Source organism: Magallana gigas, chromosome 1, assembly GCF_963853765.1.
Source record: "Magallana gigas chromosome 1, xbMagGiga1.1, whole genome shotgun sequence".
Classification (NCBI taxonomy): domain Eukaryota; kingdom Metazoa; phylum Mollusca; class Bivalvia; order Ostreida; family Ostreidae; genus Magallana; species Magallana gigas.
Window position 1 is genome coordinate 13,163,144 of NC_088853.1, and position 21,188 is coordinate 13,184,331.

At 33.4% G+C, this 21,188-nt stretch overlaps 1 protein-coding gene across 1 annotated transcript; it reads right to left on the reverse strand.

Annotated features, from left to right (window-relative positions):
- Window positions 1-1,196: 1,196 nt before the first annotated feature.
- On the reverse strand, window positions 1,197-3,246 carry LOC105332059 (lysozyme-like). The gene is made up of 4 exons (XM_034464672.2): window positions 3,052-3,246; window positions 2,160-2,197; window positions 1,929-2,040; window positions 1,197-1,585 (listed from the first exon to the last, which is right to left on the reverse strand). The coding sequence occupies exons 1-4, from the start codon at window positions 3,107-3,109 to the stop codon at window positions 1,380-1,382; spliced, it is 414 nt and encodes a 137-aa protein (XP_034320563.2). The 5' UTR covers window positions 3,110-3,246; the 3' UTR covers window positions 1,197-1,379.
- Between the last annotated feature and the right edge of the window lie 17,942 nt (window positions 3,247-21,188).

Sequence of the window (21,188 nt, forward strand, 5' to 3'; positions counted from 1 at the left end):
TTAGTTTGACTGCCCGTAGCATTCCAGGGCTTCGGCCAATTTGTCAAAGAACTGTGCGTAATCGTCTGCGCGAGCAAAACATCAGACCAAGACGTTCAGCGGTGCGCTCAGCACTGCTTCAACGTCATCGTATCGCCAGACTAGCGTGGTGCACACGATATCTGCGATTCAGAATATAGAACTGGGCCAATATTCTGTTCACTGATGAATCCAGATTTGATTTGGATAGCAGTGACGGCCGTTGTAGGGTGTATCGTCGCGTTGGGGAGCGTTACCTGGACGCTTGTGTTGTGCAACGTCGACAAATTGGTGGAGGTAGCGTTATGGTGTGGGGTGGAATATCAGCATGTGGAAGAACCCCTCTAAAAATTGTCAATGGAAATTTTACCGGCGTACTCTATCGCGATGAAATCATTCAGCGTCGTGTGATACCCTTCATACAGAGACACTCTGCAGCAAGACAACGCAAGGCCACACGTTGCACGTGTAGTAAGGGACTTATTTCTTCAACAAAATCTAGATGTCTTGCCTTGGCCAGCTGTTTCCCCCGATTTGTCGCCGATCGAGCACGTCTGGGATGAAATGGAAAGACGTTTACCAAATCAGCCAGTGACATTGGCTGATTTAGGCCAGGCTTTAATCAACATCTGAAACAACATCCCTCAAGCATTTCTGAACACTTTAGTGGCATCAATGAGGCGGCGCTGTCAAGCATGCATGAACGCAAATGGTGGTCAAACGCGTTATTAATTTTGTTAATTCAATTTCAAATAACAGTGACTTTCGAAGGTGCTGAAATTGACGTTATTCGACGTTGACATTAATGTGTTATGAGATGTTGTTACGAATATATGTGTTAACAGTATTACAAAAAAATAAAATCTGTTCATTGTTATTTTTAAATGTTTTTTTTCATATATCAAATAATGCACAGTTTCTTGTTTACGCTTGTATATCTCTCGAGCTAAATTGTGGCATTGTCATGGAAGGAAGATTGTAACTAAAATCTCTTTAACCAGCAAAGAACAAACGGCAATATGGTGCACACAACGTCGTTAACATTACTTTCTGCCTCGTATGCGCTAGTGTTAACAAAATGTCTTTAGGGTTTGAATCTGACTGTACATGTGCCATTGATCATCAAATGGATATTACCACCGGAAAAAATGCCGTAGACTGCCAGTGACAAAACAAAAGGTTATAATTACATTGATTTATTAGGTTACTCTATGTATACGCATGATAATAATTCTTCTTTAACTTTATTGAATGGACAATGAAACATGCATTCGACCTTTCAAGTTTGTTGTTCTTTTGAATTGCATATTTTTAATTATTTTGCCTGTACAATTTACACTTCAAACATATTGGCTGTACAATTAACTGTTCACATTGCAACCTTGCTGATGCACCTTCTCCCAGTATCTGAGAGTGGATGGATGTCGACATCCTCGCGGGCCACCATTGTGGATTCGTGCATAACTTTCACAGTTTGCTGGACAGCCACTTCCTCCAATATAACGCTTCATGTAGGCTCTGACACAGTTGGATGCACACGTGTAGTCATTAGCACACGCCTTAAAACCTTTTTCAAATACACAAAGAGAAACCGGTAGGTCAAGTATGTTGATCAAGAACCCATTTTAGATAAATCATTACAAGGTTTTGTCAGTCTTTGTCAGTAATTTGATATTTTCATCCGTATATATAATACTATAAAAATTGTTACAAGTAAAATATATATAAAACATTCAGTACAAATTAATAATTGGGAAAAAAAATTTGATTAATTACTTGGGTATTTCAATTTTTAGCTTTTGTTTGTTTGATTGTTTGTTTTTCATTTGTGTTTTGTTTTGTTTTGTTTTTGTTTATTTGTTTGTTTGTTTTTTTTCGGGGGGGGGGGGTTGTTGTTGTGTTTTTCTTACTTGTTCCAGGTTTTCCACAATCTTCCCAGTAATTCTCTTTGATTTGGAAGTAGCCACAGGAGTATGAGTACACGTCATAGCGACAACCAATGGGTCTGCATCCCGATTCCACCTTACATTGAAAGAAAGACACAAATTGTTTTATATGCTCGTTTTTCATTTTTTTTTTTTTTTATAAAAAGGTAAAGCATTTTAAAATTAATTAAACAAATTCAGGTAATATAAACATACGTTACAAATACACCGCAAACATGCCGAAGATATGGTAGCTGCAAAAAAAAAAAAGGCAGTTAAATTTTCAGAAAAGATATATTTAGGGAGTAAACACTTACAAATGCAGGTTTAAAGAATTTGTTTCGAGAATTTTGGTGTATTACATAGTTTGTTAGGACAATGAATAAACAAAATGATGTTGCTCTTGCCCGTTGGATTCTTTATTATCAAACAATTATAAAAACAATTTTCTCTGACTAAGCCTTAAACATCCAACCATTTCTAAAAGAGGCCAATCATCCCTAAACCGATTTACATATAGTAAAAACTACTTCCTGCTGTTTTTACTTTTGAAATGTTTATATTTGTTTTGTACCACTCTATCAACTTTCACGTTAAAACGAAATATGGTCATAACGAACAGTGTCAAAATTTAAATTAATTGTTCAACGGAAAAATTCAGAACAGGAAACAAAGCAAGCATAGACCTCTACAAAACTACAATAAAAGGATGTTAGTACAGGTGCCAGGGAGAAAGCATTCTCTGCTGACCGGTCATACATGTCTTTTGCATTTGCCGTGAGCGGAAAAGCGAAATATTCCGTAAACAATTCAGTTTGTAGCAGTGGCTTAACAATAAAAAAAACTGCAGTCAGCATTTGATCTAGCAAAGGATTGTATTTGCGAACAAAGTCGTTCTTTATTTAAAATGTTAAAATTCCTATACGTTGTTGGCAATTCATGAAGTTTAATCGAAAAGTTTAATATACAAGTATATAAAGAAAATGTGTAAACATAGTACATCGTTAATTTTTATCTAATTTTTTGCATTCAATAAACGTTATTAAGTATTCAATGATTTTTTTTTTATTATATTATATTGTTTGAATTAAAAAAACAAAAGACATACCTTCACAGAACGTGAACACAGTCGCTAGAATAACGATGGATCCAAGTAGGCGCTGCATGATTACTTGGTGCTTTAGACAGTTCTTCAGATTGCAAATCCCCTGTTTTATATATGTATGAAGGAAAAACCCATCTCATTTCCTTATTTTAATGGCATGTGATATTGAGCACGTGTTTTAAACAATACGTTAATATCAGCTCAATATGTTTTATGAAAATTGTGGAAATAAAAGTTAACAAAAATCCGGTAAGCAATTTATAATCATTCTTCGAAATACTCATAGCATTAAGACAGAAAAGTGAAATGAATCAGAATTAATAAAAAAAAGTAGAGGTACTTATTGGGATTGCTATTTTTGTCTAAAGTAGATGGTCATGAATTGCGGAAATAAAATTTACAAAAAATCCTGTTTGTAATACAGTGTATGACCTCGGAGCAATTACAACATCTACTCCAAGTTTTCTGAAGGCTACATTTTGATTGCATACTTTTATAGTAGATGATAATTGACAATTGTTTTTTAAATCCTTCACCGGATTTGGGGAAGATCTACTATCTTATTACAAGATTTATTTTTTTGACACGCGAAAACACACTGATGTTTTCCAATCCAATTAAGAAAAGTGTGTTAGGGTCTTTTAGCGTTCCAAGACTGCATAGAGGATAAACATTTGACAACCGACAGCCACTAGTTAAAGCGATAATAGTTTCTCCTTTTGAAGTATTTCGAAATTCTAGGAGTGAGTACATATTCTAGACATTGGACCAATTATAACATTTTTTTTATTAATTTGTGTCAACACACCATATTTTACGAAAATTATACTCTTTTATCATAGGATGTTTAAATCATGGTTTGTAAAGTACTAATGAGTAGAGTGCATTTGTATTTTTTTGTAAAAACTGAAAACTTAATTGTACTGCCACCAAGAAACAACCACTTAAATCAAGCACTCTAAAATTGTTAGAAAATACAGAAAAATTATTTTTTTTAGAAACTGTTGAAATTTAATGCTGTGATACCTAATAATGCCAGAATTTTATATTACAATATCCTTGAAAAAATTAGTATAAGTTACCTATTTCAGGTATTTATATCAATGATATAATTCAATCCTTTTTTCAGGTGTTATGTGGTTTATCCAGCTCAATCTTATGAGATGAATTCAAAACCATTAAAAAGCTCGTTAATTATGATTTCCTAAAGTTTGTTTAGAATTGTCCTAATATTAATTGGGATTGCAGACATAATGGATTGAATTTATCCCAGCTATTTCTTATTTATTAACGGTAAGAATTTTAAAACTAACCTTTCATTCATATTATTACAAAAAAATGCTTTAGATATCTCACATACGTACAATTTATGTCACGACAATGACTGCAAACATATGTAAACGATTTACGTTTGTACTATGAAACACTGACAATAAACAAAAATGTGTGAACCATCTCAAAAATCCATTAAACGAAATACAAATTCAAAGAAGAATTCGATGGCTTATACACAATTTCTTAAAGATTTATGCTATGTAGAGTTACTCCTCCTATGTTGTCAGAGTAGATAGAATTGTACAAATTGATATGAAATTATATTATAGAACTTTCAAATATCTTAATGTTGCTCAATTTTTGATTGACTAAAACGTGTTTATTTTGATTTTTAAACAAATGTTCCTGATATAATACAAAGTAATTGATTGAAATTGATAAACAAAATCTGCGATTTTGATTTTAAAGTAGTTTTTGTTTTAAAGCATCACATTGCCGGTTTTTGTGTTTTTTTACAAACATAAGTTACGCATTTCTTTATATAAAGAATATGAAAATGTTTAATTAATTTCATTTAGTTATATCTGGATACTCATTCATTAATAACTTTGTTATAACTTTTGTATGGTTAATTGCAGCGAATATTTTTTAACATTGTTCGATGTTCCAAACTGTTTCAAAGCATATCATCTGATTGACTAATGCATAATGTTTAATATTTTTGTTGTTTAGACGATAGTAATCTATGTTATAAAAACCAAATACGCTTTATGTCATTCATAAAATGACATTTGCGTAAGAGGTAATGTACTGCTTTAGTTAATTATGAACACAATTATCCAAACTGACGAAGGAGATTCTTGTTAGCAGTATCAAGGATAGTAGTAGTAAGTTCAGTATAAATACAAAGAGTTTGCAACACAGCTCTGCTAAGATATAGCTTAAATATATTAACAAACTTTCAGAAATGGGAAACAACCATATCGTTTGACGCTCTTCATTTCAACAAATTTAATAAATGAAGTGAAAGTTCGACATCGGTGATAAGATATTGCTTGCTATGAGAGATATCATGTGTTAGTAGCGCTTAAAACGTAACACAATATAAAAGACTCTCTGTTTTATATGTCGATACTATTATCAATATACCTAAAATCAGGAAAATCTTTAAGAGTAAGTGAAAAAAATAAATGTCTAGTAGATAAAAATACATCGTCTCAAGTCAGTCCGGAGTCTGCATAACTACATGTATCTCCTACCCGCTGCCTGTTTACCAAAATCACCGACACTTTGAGTATCTACACTCGAAAGGAGACGTCAATTTAAGGGTGTTATTTACTCAGGGTTTGAGCTCTCAAATTCTGACTGTTAAAAAGTTCAATGTAATGATTGAAATTTGTTCTAAACACAAAAAGTATTTATGAAATGAATTATTATTGACAAAACATTCAATAGTTTTACTTTATTATGGAATTATGCTCAAACAAAAATTGACTTTTAGCCAAACAGAGGAAATTCGGACTAAATTTTGCAGATTTTGTTTTCTGCTAAAAGTTTTTTGGCAGTAGTCTAATATTAAAAGTTAGGATTTTATATTTAAGTCTACGTAATTTTGCATATTTTCCGTTGGTTTTACCTCACTTATTCATTAAAATAATCTTATGGCACGAATAATAATAATATTGAAAAATGCTTAAAAACGATAAAAGACATCATATCTCAAAATTTTGATCATTGACCTCATATAAATTTTATGCCAACAGAATAAGGTCAATATAAGTAGTTCAATATCATAAATGTTTTTGTATTATCATCATTCAATTTTTTTGTAAAATTGAATCAAAAATGGGTAGGGATTTGAAAACTGATAGAGGAAATTCGGACTGAATTATTTTTAAAAATTGATGCTGAAAACTTTATGTTGTGTACTAATTTAGTGCCACTACCATTCGTAAACTGTATCTTATTTTTTTAAAGTGTTTATTTATTTGTAATATTTTTATAATTAAGAAAATCTCAATCGTAGTGTAAAATTTTATGGGATTTTTCTTGAATTTTCAATAAATATTCAATGGCCATTAACTCAAAGAGTAGGTCATTGACCTACTTTTCTGAAAGTGAAAAATAACAATACAAGCAAAGGTCTATAACACACAATAGATGGTTTTTCATTATCATCAGTGGATTTTTTTTTCATTCTGAGTAAACGTCATCCTTAATTGTTTTTTAAAAAATTGACGTACTATGGAAGAACGTTCCGGAGAAAACGTGGTACGGAAAATGCACGTGTTTTTTCTTCATCCAGGTAATTCATAATTAGCCTGATAAGAGAAACGTTGACACCAGTGTCAAGAAACTCACTTTTCACAGAGTGTACTTTTTTGTCGTAATCAATTATCAATTTAAAGAAAAGAAAGAAACGAAACAACAACAAAAATAGAGTCGCTTCAGCCATTATCAGAGGCAGGAACTCTTATAAAATATATGCCAAATGCAAAAAACGTATATGACGAAAAATGTGACAAATGTTAATGGCATTTTCATAAAGAGCGTTATTGAGGTAATGTACAAAATTATCGATATATATAAATCATAAATCGAAGATGTAAGAGTTCAAATCACATGAACAGTCCCCCCCCCCCCCCCCCCCCCAAATAATTTGAGATAAGAGAACAAGATCTTTCAAAATTTGGTGATATGTTTGCATACTCTTATATTCCACCTTGCCTATGAGGCCACGGGAGTGGCGTTACTAAAGGGCCATACATTTTAAATTTGGTAACTAATGACGCACGTCGAGGAATGGTCATCAGTCATCTGAGTGACTCGGGTAACCTTAAAACCTCCAATAATATACTTAACATTTACCATCAGAAACCATGAGGTTACAGGTTAGACAGACACAGCATACAGTGAACTACGTAAAAGTTTTTAGTAGGCGTTAACACAAGAAAAGCTTCAACGTAATGTTTTGACTGACCTTTGAAATAGAATGTTTTCAACAACAGAGATGAGAGAGTGTTAGAAAAAGACGGACTTTATCTGATCAGAACAAATCTCCTCAAGAGCCATGTTGAGCTGTCTTTACCTGAGCGTTGTTATTAAAAGAATGTTTACATACTTTCAATTGTATGATAGGGCTGATAGCCAAATACATGTAAAAGTAAGATTATAAAAAGTTAAAGACAAGTTTTCCTAATATCTTTGATAATGTTTTCTTCATTTTTTATTTATGTGTGTGTGCATATTGCAACAATTATATTGTAATTGAAATTTATTCACGTCAGAAATGTTTCTTGTCTAACGGTACAATTAGATTCTTACAAAGTTATGCATCTTAATGGTTATGCATTTCTTTTATCTACATATTTTTTCTCCACAAATCTGTGTTATTCATTTTATAAAATATAATTAAAAATAAGAGATTTAGTCCATAAAGGACTATTTGTTGCATATGTTGTGTATTACTTTAAGTGTTCTTTGTTGTGAGTCAAACCTTTAAATCAGGCTTTGTTAGCTTTGGAATTTGATAATACTAAGACGACTATCGATGAGACTTAGAGTAGGGATTATAAATAATATGATACTTGCAACACAGGTTTTTGTGCCCTGGGTACCGCTAGAACAAGACGTGCATTCGGTCCGTCCTACATTTCTTTTGGACATGTAGGTTATTTCCAGGGTAAGGTGGTAGCACAATATGTAGTTCGATATATATATATGGTAGGGTAAAACACTATGGAGTGACTGGATCAGCAAGTGCTGGTCAGCCATGGGTAATCTCCACCTTTTAAGTAAGGTCCAGTTCACCAGTCGGACGTTTGAAATTTTGTCCGCCTTAAAATCAATCAAGGGGTTCCCACCGCCACCGCGTTCTCATATGATCCTTTTTCCAAGGTGTGTCTGTGCTGCGAGGGATGTTTCCATTACTGAAGGAAACGTGAGAGGTAATTACCAACAAACAGATTGAATGTTCTTTCTGTGTACAGTCTAGTGGAACACTGACAAAACCAAGGACGGCATATAGTCCAGATAGCGATGATCCTGGGTTCTGATGTTAAACGATATACCAGTTTACCGCTTAAAAGCTCATGCTAGGCATTAAAATTATAAATATTGTTTATTTGTCTTTGAAAACCTTCTGCCGCAAAATATAATGCCTACTCATTTCTGTAAATATTTTATTTTCTTTTGACCACACTATTCAATATTGTTTATTTGGCATTGTAAAATATAATATTAAAAATATAATTGATATACGATGCACAATATTTAGACTAGAGGTGAAGTAAAATCGTTACCCGAAAACAAAGGAACGAACATCTTTAACACTTTACATATTAGTGGTATTGTATATTGAACCAGATTTATTTTGGTACATACTGTGTCTAATTCTCTTCTAAATTGTTATACCTCGCCTATTTGGTGAAATTGATATCAATTGGCAGCTGACTTGATATTTGTTCATTCAGAACTAAACTCGCACAGAAAAGAAACGATTTGGCTTATTAGATGCATTTAAGATTTCTTAAGTCCTTTCTATTTGACCATCCTTTGTCAAATCCTAGTCTCTTCATTACACCCTATAACATTTCCTGGTAGATATACTTACTCAACGTAGTTGTTCAAAATAATTCCATTGAGAGTATATATTTTTATGCTGATCCTACTGATTTGGGTCTTCCAAAGCGTGTCCATTACCTTACTCTAAATGTTTATCGGAGATTGAAAAAAATCTTGAATAGTCTGAAATACACATTCTTCTAAACGTAAGAGGATGTTATAAAATATTATAGTGCAAAGGATTTAAATCTATACATTTTTATGTTGTTTTAAAGTCGTTGCTTTTGTTAGTTGTTAGTTTCGTTAAGGGAGATTCCTAAACGATTGATAGTCCTGTATCAAACGTTTATCCAAGGATCAATGTTTTTTTTTTTAAATTATATTTTTTTCTTTAAGGTTTAACAGAAAAGAGACACGTTCATAGCAACTCAGTAATTTGTCAATTGTCATTTAGTTTTTGACAGATAATTTCTGTTGAACGTGAATCTTGCATAATAATGTAGTGCATTCTGTCATTCAGTTGTGTAATGTTTTTGTATATTGTATGTAATGATGATAAAATCTTATCGTTATCAAATATCAGAATTTTGGAAATGGTTTAAACATTCATGACATAATGTTACATTTATCGGTTTTAGAAGTCTCATTTATTGCAATATAAACAACGAATTATTATCACTTAATATTCGTTTTTGGTCGTGATATAAATTTAGTTGGTCACAGACTTGTTAAACAGTTTTTCTTGCATTGTGTGACCAGCACAATAACAACCTTGTACCAAGAAGAGTTATAGGATTGTTAAATATGAAACATTTACATGTTGGTATAGAAACGCTTGGGAATCATTTAAAATCGCTAAGGCCGAATTTTCAGTTTTTGGGGGGTTTTTTTGTTTTGTTTTTTTTTTTGCTTTTTCGTGGCGATGTAATTTCAAGGATGCGTCTGTTTTCAGTTTGAGTAAAAAAACCAAACTGTTCTTCTTTTTTCATTTGTTTTTGTCGAGCTTGTAAAGTTCGTGAGTAGCTACCAACAAATACCACAAACCTTGAGCTATCATTTATTCCAATCATTCCACAATAGATAGAATTAGACAGATATAAAGTCCGCAGAATGAAACCAAACATCCAAGTTTGGTCAAATGAAACAGTTGAAAAGTTTGTTTGTAACAACTTGTATGAATCGATTGGTTTATTGATATGTTTATTTTCAATCTTCTATTGCACAGCAAAGAGAATCCTCATTACGATGAATAGAACAATGTCCAATGCATTGGACGATCGGGAACCACAAATGTTGAAGTAGATGAGCGAAACACTCACTCCATGAATTTGTTCAGCGAAAGGCATCGTATATTTTTCATTTATCTGTTCACCGCCTTACTCATCTTTGTTGCAGTTGTGGTATGGTTTGCTAGAAAAATACTGACTTTATCCGATCAGAACAAATATCATCAAAATCCATGTTGAGCTATCTTAACCCAAAGGTAGTTATTAGAAAAAAAACTTTACATACTATGACTTATATGATAAGGCTGATAGCCAAATACATGTAACACTACGATTATGGGAAGCTAATGACCAGTTATACAATTATCTTTGATAATGTCCATCTCATTTCTTATTTATGACCTTTGTGTGAAAATTTAGATTTTGAAATTCAATTGTATTCAAAATTTATTCACAACATTACAGTTTGTTGTCTAACGAAACAATACCATGTGATCGATAAAACTACGAATACTCGATATGCTTTTTCCCACAAGTATATATGTTGTGTTATCAATGTTTGTAAATAAAATTAAATAAAAAAGATAAAGTTCACCATAAACAGGCTATTTATTGCATAAATTGTGCATTCCAGTACGTGTTCTGGTTATGACTCCGTCTTTCTTTTAATGCTTTGTTAGCCTCGGAATTGGATATTAGTAAGACGCCCAATGATGAGTCTGATAGTAGGAATATCGACAATATGATTCCTGGCACAAGTCTTTGTACCCCGAGTACTACCAGAGAAGGACATGAAATCAGTCCGTCCTGCTCTCCTGTAGGTTACTCCTAGGGTAGGGTGCTAGTACAATATGTAGTATCACAAAGATATGTTCCCGATATATATCGTAGGGAAAGCACTATAAAGTGCATTGGTCAGCAAGTGCTGGTCAGTCTTGGGTACCTTCGACCTCTTATGTTCACCAGTCGGCCACACTCTCACTAGCAGCTTGGCCTCTTGATATATCCTGGTCTTCTGATAGGTTGTAGTGAGTCTACGTGAACAAATATAGGGGTTGTTCTCTTTTGGAGTAATCAAAGTGCGGTGCTGTTATCCGACGGGAGCCGCTGCGCGAGCAGACGGATCAGATACCCATATATCAGTTTCTAGAGTTTCTAGAGGACAACAGCTAGCATGCATACATAAGTTTCACACTTCTATGTTTTTGGGAGACCAGTACCTTAACTTAACTCGTTTTAGTGTACTAATATTATAACCCAGTAACACAGCAGACTTGATGAATATATTCAAGGGTAGAAAAGAAAACTGTCAGAAAGCGAAATCGCTAATAATTTTGAAATCTTCCATAACGATACATGTAGCTAATATGAATGTAAGTTTCTTGCTTGACTATAGTTTGATGTTTACTATAGCACCCACAAGATACTGTCGCGCCATAACATACCTAGCTATGAGACTCGAACTATATGATGCTTTCGATCATTATGTATTCATCAAAAATATTTAGATTTGAGAACTCATTCTTAGTGGATGCATATTTCATTTCAAATAGTTACATCTTATTTAATCCAAATTAAATGAAAATCATCAAGCCCTAGTTGATAATACCAACATCTGTGAAAGCTTGAGTAAAATCTGCAGCACTGTTAAAATCTACTTTGTAGTTGCGCCAACCAAGAAGTACGGAAATGTTAAATATGACATCACATTAAAGAAACAAGTCATGAAAAATGCTCAAAAGTAAATTTCTACCGGTTATTATACAAACACATTAAACCACATTAAAAATGACTTCTGCTTGCAACTGTGAAGTCAAATAAATTCAACAATGTTAGATATTATATACCTGTATGCTGGCTATTAGGACGATAACAAGTTTATTGTCCCCAAAGACAGCAACTTTTTTACGAGGCGAGCCGAGGAAAATAATTGTTGTCGAGGGGAACAATAAACTTGATATTGTCCTCATAGCCAGTAAATTGGTATCTTATTCTACCAGAGAAAACTCTATCTGGCGGCGATGCAGAATTTCTTGATGACAAACAGAATAGATTTATCGGACTTTGAATTCAAAGTAGCGATCAGATTACGTCAGATGTGTTTAAAGTTTATAGAGAAGGGAAATCGAATGCTGCCGTTATATAGTTTCGATGACAGATAGCACGGACACTATTTCAGGGTTAGATAAAAAAGCATGATTATTCATGGCAATTTTACATAGAAAATATTAATACAGGTAAAATGAATAATAGAAACAACTATCTGATCGCAATGCACTTGTCTATGTGAGTTCATGCCGTACATTTTTGACACAATTATGAGTAGAGAGTTGGGAATTAATCAATTGTTTAACGTGGGAAAAAACATTTCATAGATAAACAAGACATATTCTAAAACAATTATACCATTAATTTCTATTAAATTTGTTGTTTTTTTTTTTTTGTTTTTTTTTGTTTTTTGTTTTTTTTTTATCCAGCATGTCAATATTTATAGGGCGTGTATTATTTCTTCCTACAGTGGTTAGTATTACTGTACACATTCGATGTGTTTGACATCGGGAAGCTTTTCTCTATCCTCTTTTTACAAGGACATACACTTAACAGATTATTTTGATCTTTATGGAACGCCATAGCTGCCTTAAGGTCAATTTCATATTAAATGAACTGGTATTTCATTTATATGCAATAGTAATATCATTATATGCAGTGGTAACATCATTACATGCAGTGGTAACATCATTACATGCAGTGGTAATATCATTATATGCGGTGCTAACATCATTATATGCAGAGCTAACATCATTATATACTATTATTTCACCATTATATTCAGGGGTAAAATCTTTATATGAAGTGGTAACATCATTACGTTATGTCGTAAGATCATTATGTGCAGTAGTTTATTCATTACATGCTATGAATAAATCTTTATATGATATGATAAACTCATTTCATACAGAGCTAAACTCATAATGAACTATTGTTCAATCGTTATGTTATATGGTACACTCTTCATGTGCAGTTGCAAAATCCTTTTATGCAGTGCAACTTCTTGATATTAGGTGAACAATTCATTATGTGCAGCATTAACATCATGTTATGGTGTATTAAAACCATTATGTATGGTGGTAAAACCTTTATGTATTGTGGTGAAAGCTTTACATGCAACTGTAAATGCTTTATATGATGTGACAATTTTATTATATGCCGTTGTTGAGTCATTATATTATGAGGTCAGTTCTTTACATGATGTGATCATTTCATTATATGGAGTGGTAACTTCTTTATATATGCAGTCGTAACTCTTTATGATGAGGTTGTAAACTGGTTCTCGCTGAAAAGTTTTAATGGGGAGGAGGTCCAGTTTTATTTTGAAAAAGATGCCGCGTTCATTGTGACGATGCACATTTCCTGGTCAACTTGTTGTTTGTTTTGAAGAGAGAGAGAGAGAGAGAGAGAGAGAGAGAGAGAGAGAGAGAGAGAGAGAGAGAGAGAGAGAGATTTTCTCTGTTCTTGTTACATCGATGTGTGATAAATCGAATGAATTTTTAGTAGAGTACGCGTTTAATTTTAGAAGTAAAATAAATTTCAAAAAATAATAGTACTTTGTAGAAATTTAATACCCCCCTCTGCTTCTAGATCTTTGTAGAAATGTAATACCCCCCTCTGCTTCTAGATCCGCGCATACAGTTAGGAAGATCACTTTATGTATCTTGATATTAACATAGAACAATTTGATTTCTACTTGCTATCGTGTTTTAAATGTGTATGTAATTCTTTGGAGCTTTTTGAATTAATAAATCTAATTCTGTCTCTTCAAAAACGTTTAAATTGAGGAGTTACTTTGCTCTTGATTGTTATCCAAAATAATTTACATAGCATCCATATAAACCGTGGTGCTTGGAACAAACTTATCCGTATTTTGCTGATTCATTCATTATTGCACGGCTTGCTTTTAACGATGTCGAACAATATGTATATATATTTTGAAAACGACTTTATCGATTAATGCGTTACTTCCTCGTTAAGCAGCTAATGTTTTAGCTGCAGATCTGTAGCTCTCTGGTTGAAAAAATTCGGATAGACAATTTGTCTATCCGAATTTTTTCAACCAGAGAGCTACAGATCTGCAGCTACAATTTGTTTATCCGAATTTTTCAACCAGAGAGCTACAGATCTGCAGCTACAAATGTTTATAATGTGATCAAAGTCGGTAACGTTGAAAAAATCAGCACACATGTAAAATATTACAATGACAAGCGTTTTGAAACTTATTTATCCCGACATCATTTATTTTCAAAACCATCGGAATAAGGGTATTACCTTTTCAAAAATTAACTTTAAAAATACCAAGCAGTTAGTCTCGGTGATTATTCGGACATCCTCTGTAACCACTCGGCTATACTAGACACGATGAAGTTTGCTAAGATTTAAAACACCGTGTTTTAACTTCGGAGGTTTTTTTTCGAAGTATAATCTTTAAAAATATGCCACTTCATAGGCGTCGGAACGGGGGGGGGGGGGGGCTAGGGGGGCTTAGCCCCCCCCACTTTTTTTGCAAAGTTATACCTAACCATTAGAAACATAGCATGATAGAGGGTTCAGCCCCCCCCCCCCCCCCACTTTTTCTCGCAGGAAAGATTATTGTTCCTAAATTTGCCTTGAAAGATTGAGAAGTGGGATTCAGAGCCCCCCCCCCCCCCCCCCACGGATTAGGATATTCATGATTTTGGGGAGAAAAAAATTTAGGTAAGTAAGTTTTTTTTCTTTTGGAAGTATAGGTATACCCCCCCCCCCCCCCCCCCCCCACGGATTTTTGGAAATTACCTTTTTCTCAATATTTCTGAGGATTAGTCTAGCCCCCCCCCCCCCCCACTTTCAATTTGCTCCTGACGCCAGTGTACTATCATCTATCTACTGTGTTGGTAGTAGTGCCGCCGGGATTTCAGAAAGATGCAGACGTTATGCACTCTGTATGAACAACACACGTGTTCGATGTGCATGCAACGGAGGGCAGCACTATCTGTGCAAATTGGTACGGAAACCTGGAAAATTCTTTCAAAGAATAATATTTTGTGTTTTATTGATTGAAGTTGCCTTTATTCTTTATTATACAATTATTTAATGCTGTCAATAGAACCGAATATTTTTCCGAAGGTGCAGGGAACAGCTAAGTATGATTTATTGCCCACGGGCAATAGATCATACTACATACTTAGCTGTTCCCTCATACTACATACTTAGCTGTTCCCTGCATCAAGGGAAAAAAATCGGGTCTATTGACTGCATGCTCAAGCATTTAATAATTATACCGATATGTGATTCCCATAATTAACCCATATGTAAAATTCCCGTAATTAACCAATGTGTATATACTGGTATATACCGATAAGTGGTTCCTGTAATTAGCCGATATGTATATAAAGATATGTGATTTTTCATAGACGTATTTCTTATGCATGAATTGCCAATGGTTTGATACATCGCGAAGAAACAACTTTGTTATACAGACACCGGATGACAAACCCATACAATATTAAGTATATACCGACACCAAGAACAGACTAGCTCAAGAATACTTTAAATATTCACATAAAAACTTGTGGGTCATTATAATCCACCATAACAAAATGCTTTTAAATATTCATGCACATACCACAGGTCTTTAAGTCGCCCCCCTTCCCTCGTTATTTACTTATTCATAAATAGATGAGGCATATATAACTTTACACATTTGATGACTTAATTATTGATAGAAATTAAGAGGCGCTTCAATAAGGCATTTTCTTATTTGTCTACTAGTTTCTATTAGTAGCAGTCAGCGGTCATTTGTTCAAAGTTAAGTTAATAATTATTATATGTTATTTTGAAACTATGTACAAACACAGATCGAAGGAAAATGATTTCTTACCTTTTACTTTGTTGAGAAATATCTTCAATGCCGCTATCCTTCTTTACACTCATCATGAAATTTGATTGCCTTTTATATGTATATTATTTTGTAAATCAATATGTACATCTGTGGTCATAGTATATGTGGTTCATAGCATCGGAAATTGAACACAATTTTGTGCACGATTACAAAATGCACTATCTCAAATTTGTTTTTCACTGCACAGATGGCATCATATGTCACAAATTCAAGACCTTGATATAATCTACTGCATGCATGCTTACATTCAAACTGCGCAAAAGACTAGAAAATAAAATACCGCGCGTGTACCATTTATATTTTCGACTAGGAGGTTTGATGTATCTTAATTTTCAACTATGCAGAGTATAGAATTAACCTATTAATCGAGTATTTAAAAATTAAAGTTTTGCCGAAACATGTTCTTTTCTATAATCCGTTCTCTCCAAAAGATTTTATAATTTTATATACCTGATAAGCGGTGATCAGTCTTTGAAACAAAATTCGGATATGCCATGAAACCAGTCACATTTTTCAGTGAAACCATTTTACAATTTGTTTAATGCATGGGGGTTTTGAATGGGGTTTGGGGTGGGTCGCGGGGAGGACCCCGCCCCAGAAAAATTAAAATTTCTATGAAATTTGCCTCGGACCCACCTCCCCCACCCCTTCGGCAAACTTCAGTATTCATCGCACCCCCCCCCCCCCTCCCCCTTGAAAATTTTGTATTGATCTGCGTATAAAATGATCTTATAAAAATGATATGAAGATATCTGCAACAGCTTTATGGAAAATAGCACAGGACGTACTGCAACACCTTCTTTGTAGGATTTAAAATACAAAAATACATGCCCGGTGAGATTAAATTTTATACAGTGGATTAAACAACCATAAAAAGAGGTTAAAACCAACCAATTTCATTATTATTTCTTAAAAATCAAATTAATTTCAAGAAAAATGAAAAAAAACTTTTATTTATGTCTATGAATAAAAATCTGTCTATTCCTTTTGTGTTGGAGGCATTATTCAGCGAGGAGTAGCATCTACCTGGTACATCGAAACAAAGGTCTTTCGACTTTGATTTTAAAACGTTTGCTTCATTTTTTGTAATTTCTTTTACGCTTAAATTAAAAGAAAAAAATTAAAATTAAATACATTCGATTTTTCACACAAAATGGGTTCAATGATTGATATTATGATATCGATGTTAAAGGACAGATAAACTATCTCTCTCTCTCTCTCTCTCTCTCTCTCTCTCTCTCTCTCTCTCTCTCTCTCTTTTCAAAACAAACAACAAGTTGACCAGGAAATGTGCATCGTCACAATGAACGCGGCATCTTTTTCAAAATAAAACTGGACCTCCTCCCCATTAAAACTTTTCAGCGAGAACCAGTTTACAACCTCATCATAAAGAGTTACGACTGCATATATAAAGAAGTTACCACTCCATATAATGAAATATTTGCATTTCCATTGTTCTTCCCCACTGTAAGCCCATACGGAGGAGCTGCAATTATTTCTCTATAATCGCAATTGCTCTGTCAGTATACTATGACGTCATAAAGGTGTAACGTTATATATACTTTTCCATGACGTTATAGATTTAAACCACTATACGATACATCATGTGTTTTTCTCCAACTCCATTAAAATTGACGTATTTACATGTAATATTAAACCATGTTTTTGATAACATTTTAAAGGAATTACTGTTATAACATATCATTGATTCTGTTACGCAGCACAGTTAAGGCTGTCAATAAACTCCGTTCAGACAAAAAGTACGGGAAATGTGCATTATGACATCACAGTATATTACAAACAGGGATGGGGTCAATTACATTTGAAAGTAATTAATTAAATTACAATTACTTGCTTAAAACCTTCAATTAAATTACCATTACCATTACAAGGATTTCCAAATGTAATTAATTAAATTACAATTACTTTGCAAATGTAATTAATTAAATTACACATTACATTTGAGAAAAATACATTTATTGAATTAAAGCAGATATGACATGTACAAATTTTGTCATGAAAATTTACTAATTATTTAGCAACAACACCTACACATGTTTACAGTTTCATTTAATGATTATTAATTGTTCAGTATCCCTTAAGGTTCTCCGATTCTCAGCCTCAAAGTATATTTTTCATCATTAAAATGTTATTTATCGTTCAAACTTTATAAATGAAATAAAATAGAAAGATATTTTCTTTATGGTATCCATGCATTTTATGAAGTTATTGCAACTTAGGCCACGATAGATAAATATATGGAATAAATATACAAGTTGAGATCAAATTAGAGGAAAAGACTGTTGTACTGGTGCATCGATGGTTCAAACCCCTTAACCTTTATGTAGTAGGTCTCCGTGGAGCCATTAAGCCAAGCAGTACTTTGAAGAGTTAAGTGTAATATTAACACTACAAGACTTTGTCTAGATATAAAAGGCAGATCTACAGGTACAAATAAAAAAATTCCAAGTTATCAAAGATTGCTAAGGATCGGAGATCGTTAACCTATACACCTATCATGTCTACATTGGCAAGTCTTTTCTGGGACACTGAAAGTAAACATTTATCTCAACTAAATTCTTATTTTAAAATTTGAAAAATACAGGTTACTAGGTAAATCTGGGGTTGAGAGCAGACTATAATTGCTAACAAAACACAATTCACACCTATTGGTCTATTGGCCATTAAGGAAACCCACCAAGATTTGGCAACAAAAACTTAAAAACCTTATTGAAGCCACAGCTCTAGGCAAACTGGCAATTAAAAAACATGACTTAATAGTTTATACCATTCAAATAACATTGATTTTATTTGTAAAATAAACATATTTTTTTAATCAACTCAGTTAATAATTGGAAACATTAATTATTCCAATAAAATAATAAAAATTTTAGGTAAAAGAGATTGAGTATACCATCAAAATTATTTGGTCCCTAGCAAATTAATGAATATTAAAAACATTGATATTCATATCTGACATAAGTTTAGGAACCTAATTATTAGATAGTGAATATGTTTATATAAAAAAAAAAACTACAGGTATATTTGATAAAAGTTAAATGCATTTAAGTACTCTTCCTAATTTGATCTTTTATACTTTTGTACTATTGGAAGTGTGGGGGACAATGGATAGTGGACAGCTTTCTTATTCATATTAACACTCATCAGTGTAATTGAAAGTAATTGAAAAGTAATTTGAATTACATGCCTTTTTTGAAAGTAATTAATTAAATTACCATTACATGTAATTGAAAAATATGTCAATTACACATTACTTTCAATTACATCAAAATTTGTAATTAATTACACTCAATTACCATTACAAATTACCATTACCCCATCCCTGCAGAACACACAGTCAATTCATGGCTACTGCATCAGTACAGCTACTCAGAACACACAGTCAATTCATTGCTACTGCATCAGTACAGCTACTCAGAACACACAGTCAATTCATGGCTACTGCACTACTCAGAACACACAGTCAATTCATGGCTACAGTACAGCTACTCAGAACACACAGTCAATTCATGGCTACTGTACAACTACTCAGAACACACAGTCAATTCATGGCTACTGTACAACTACTCAGAACACACAGTCAATTCATGGCTACTCAGAACACACAGTCAATTCATGGCTACTGTACAACTACTCAGAACACACAGTCAATTCATGGCTACTCAGAACACACAGTCAATTCATGGCTACCTCAGAACACACAGTCAATTCATGGCTACTCAGAATACACTGTCAATTCATGGCTACCTCAGAACACACTGTCAATTCATGGCTACCTCAGAACACACAGTCAATTCATGGCTACTCAGAATACACAGTCAATTCATGGCTACTCAGAATACACAGTCAATTCATGGCTACCTCAGAACACACAGTCAATTCATGGCTACTGCATCAGTACAACTAGTCAGAATACACAGTCAATTCATGGCTACTGCATGAAAATTGCAAACTCATACAGGTATACACTGTAACCTGTTACTTATGCAGGTAAACACTATATAGAGTAACCTGTTACTTATACAGGTAAACACTATACACTGCACCCTGTTACATATACAGGTATACAATACACAATGTAACATGTTACATATACAGGTAAACATTGTAACTTGTAAACTCATACAGGTATACACTGTAACATGTCATTTATACAGGTATACACAATACAGTGTAACCTGCTACTCATATAGGTAAACACCATACATGTAACCTGTTACATATACAGGCAAACACTGTAACATGTTAAATCATAAAGGTTTACACCAGTACAGGTGTCAAGTCTTCCAGGTATACATCATTAGTAGTTAAGTAATGCAGGTATATAATGTAATTTGCTAAGTCATACAGGTATACAATCATATCTTGTAAGGTCAAAGACCATCGTCAAAAGCCACAGGTTTTGTGTCCATTCTATGAATAAAATGGACACAAAACCCAAGGTATGTGACGATGGTCAAAGACCTACGAGTAGAGTCTATAACCACATCTTTAAGATGCATACATTCAATTCACATCCCGTAATCTACTTGCAATTAAAGGTTTTTTGAACTAACTCTGTCATCTTACTGATTTATGTATGTATAGATTCTGCATCTCAAACTTGTAAGACTTGCCTCAGGGTTTTATAAACATTAAAGATGCATGGAAATTTTGTGCAAATAAAACGGTTAGTTATTCCTTCATGATGTTCCAGAAAACAACAAACCTATACCTTATAAATTCAGCAAACATCAATTGCTACAATATAAATATCATGATAACTAATAGCTGCTTTTCTTGTTAATAGTAATAATTTGACTTTAATGCATTGAAATAGTACACTACAGCCAACGCGGATCCCGTATTTTCCCGCGACACCGTGATGGTGTTTTAATCCTTTCCGCGATACACCGTCGCGGTATTGTCATCGCGGTGATCGCGGGGCCACGATTTTACCGCGATGGTGTAAGACACCGTAACACGCGTGTTATCTGTATCAGGGATTAAACCAAGAAGGAGAAAACAAGCGCTGTTTTGAATATTGTTAGAATTTAGATATAAATATCATTAGAAGAAAAATTCATTATTTTCTTTGAATTGTTTTTAACAAAAACTTCTAGAAAACTATTGCTACATGTATT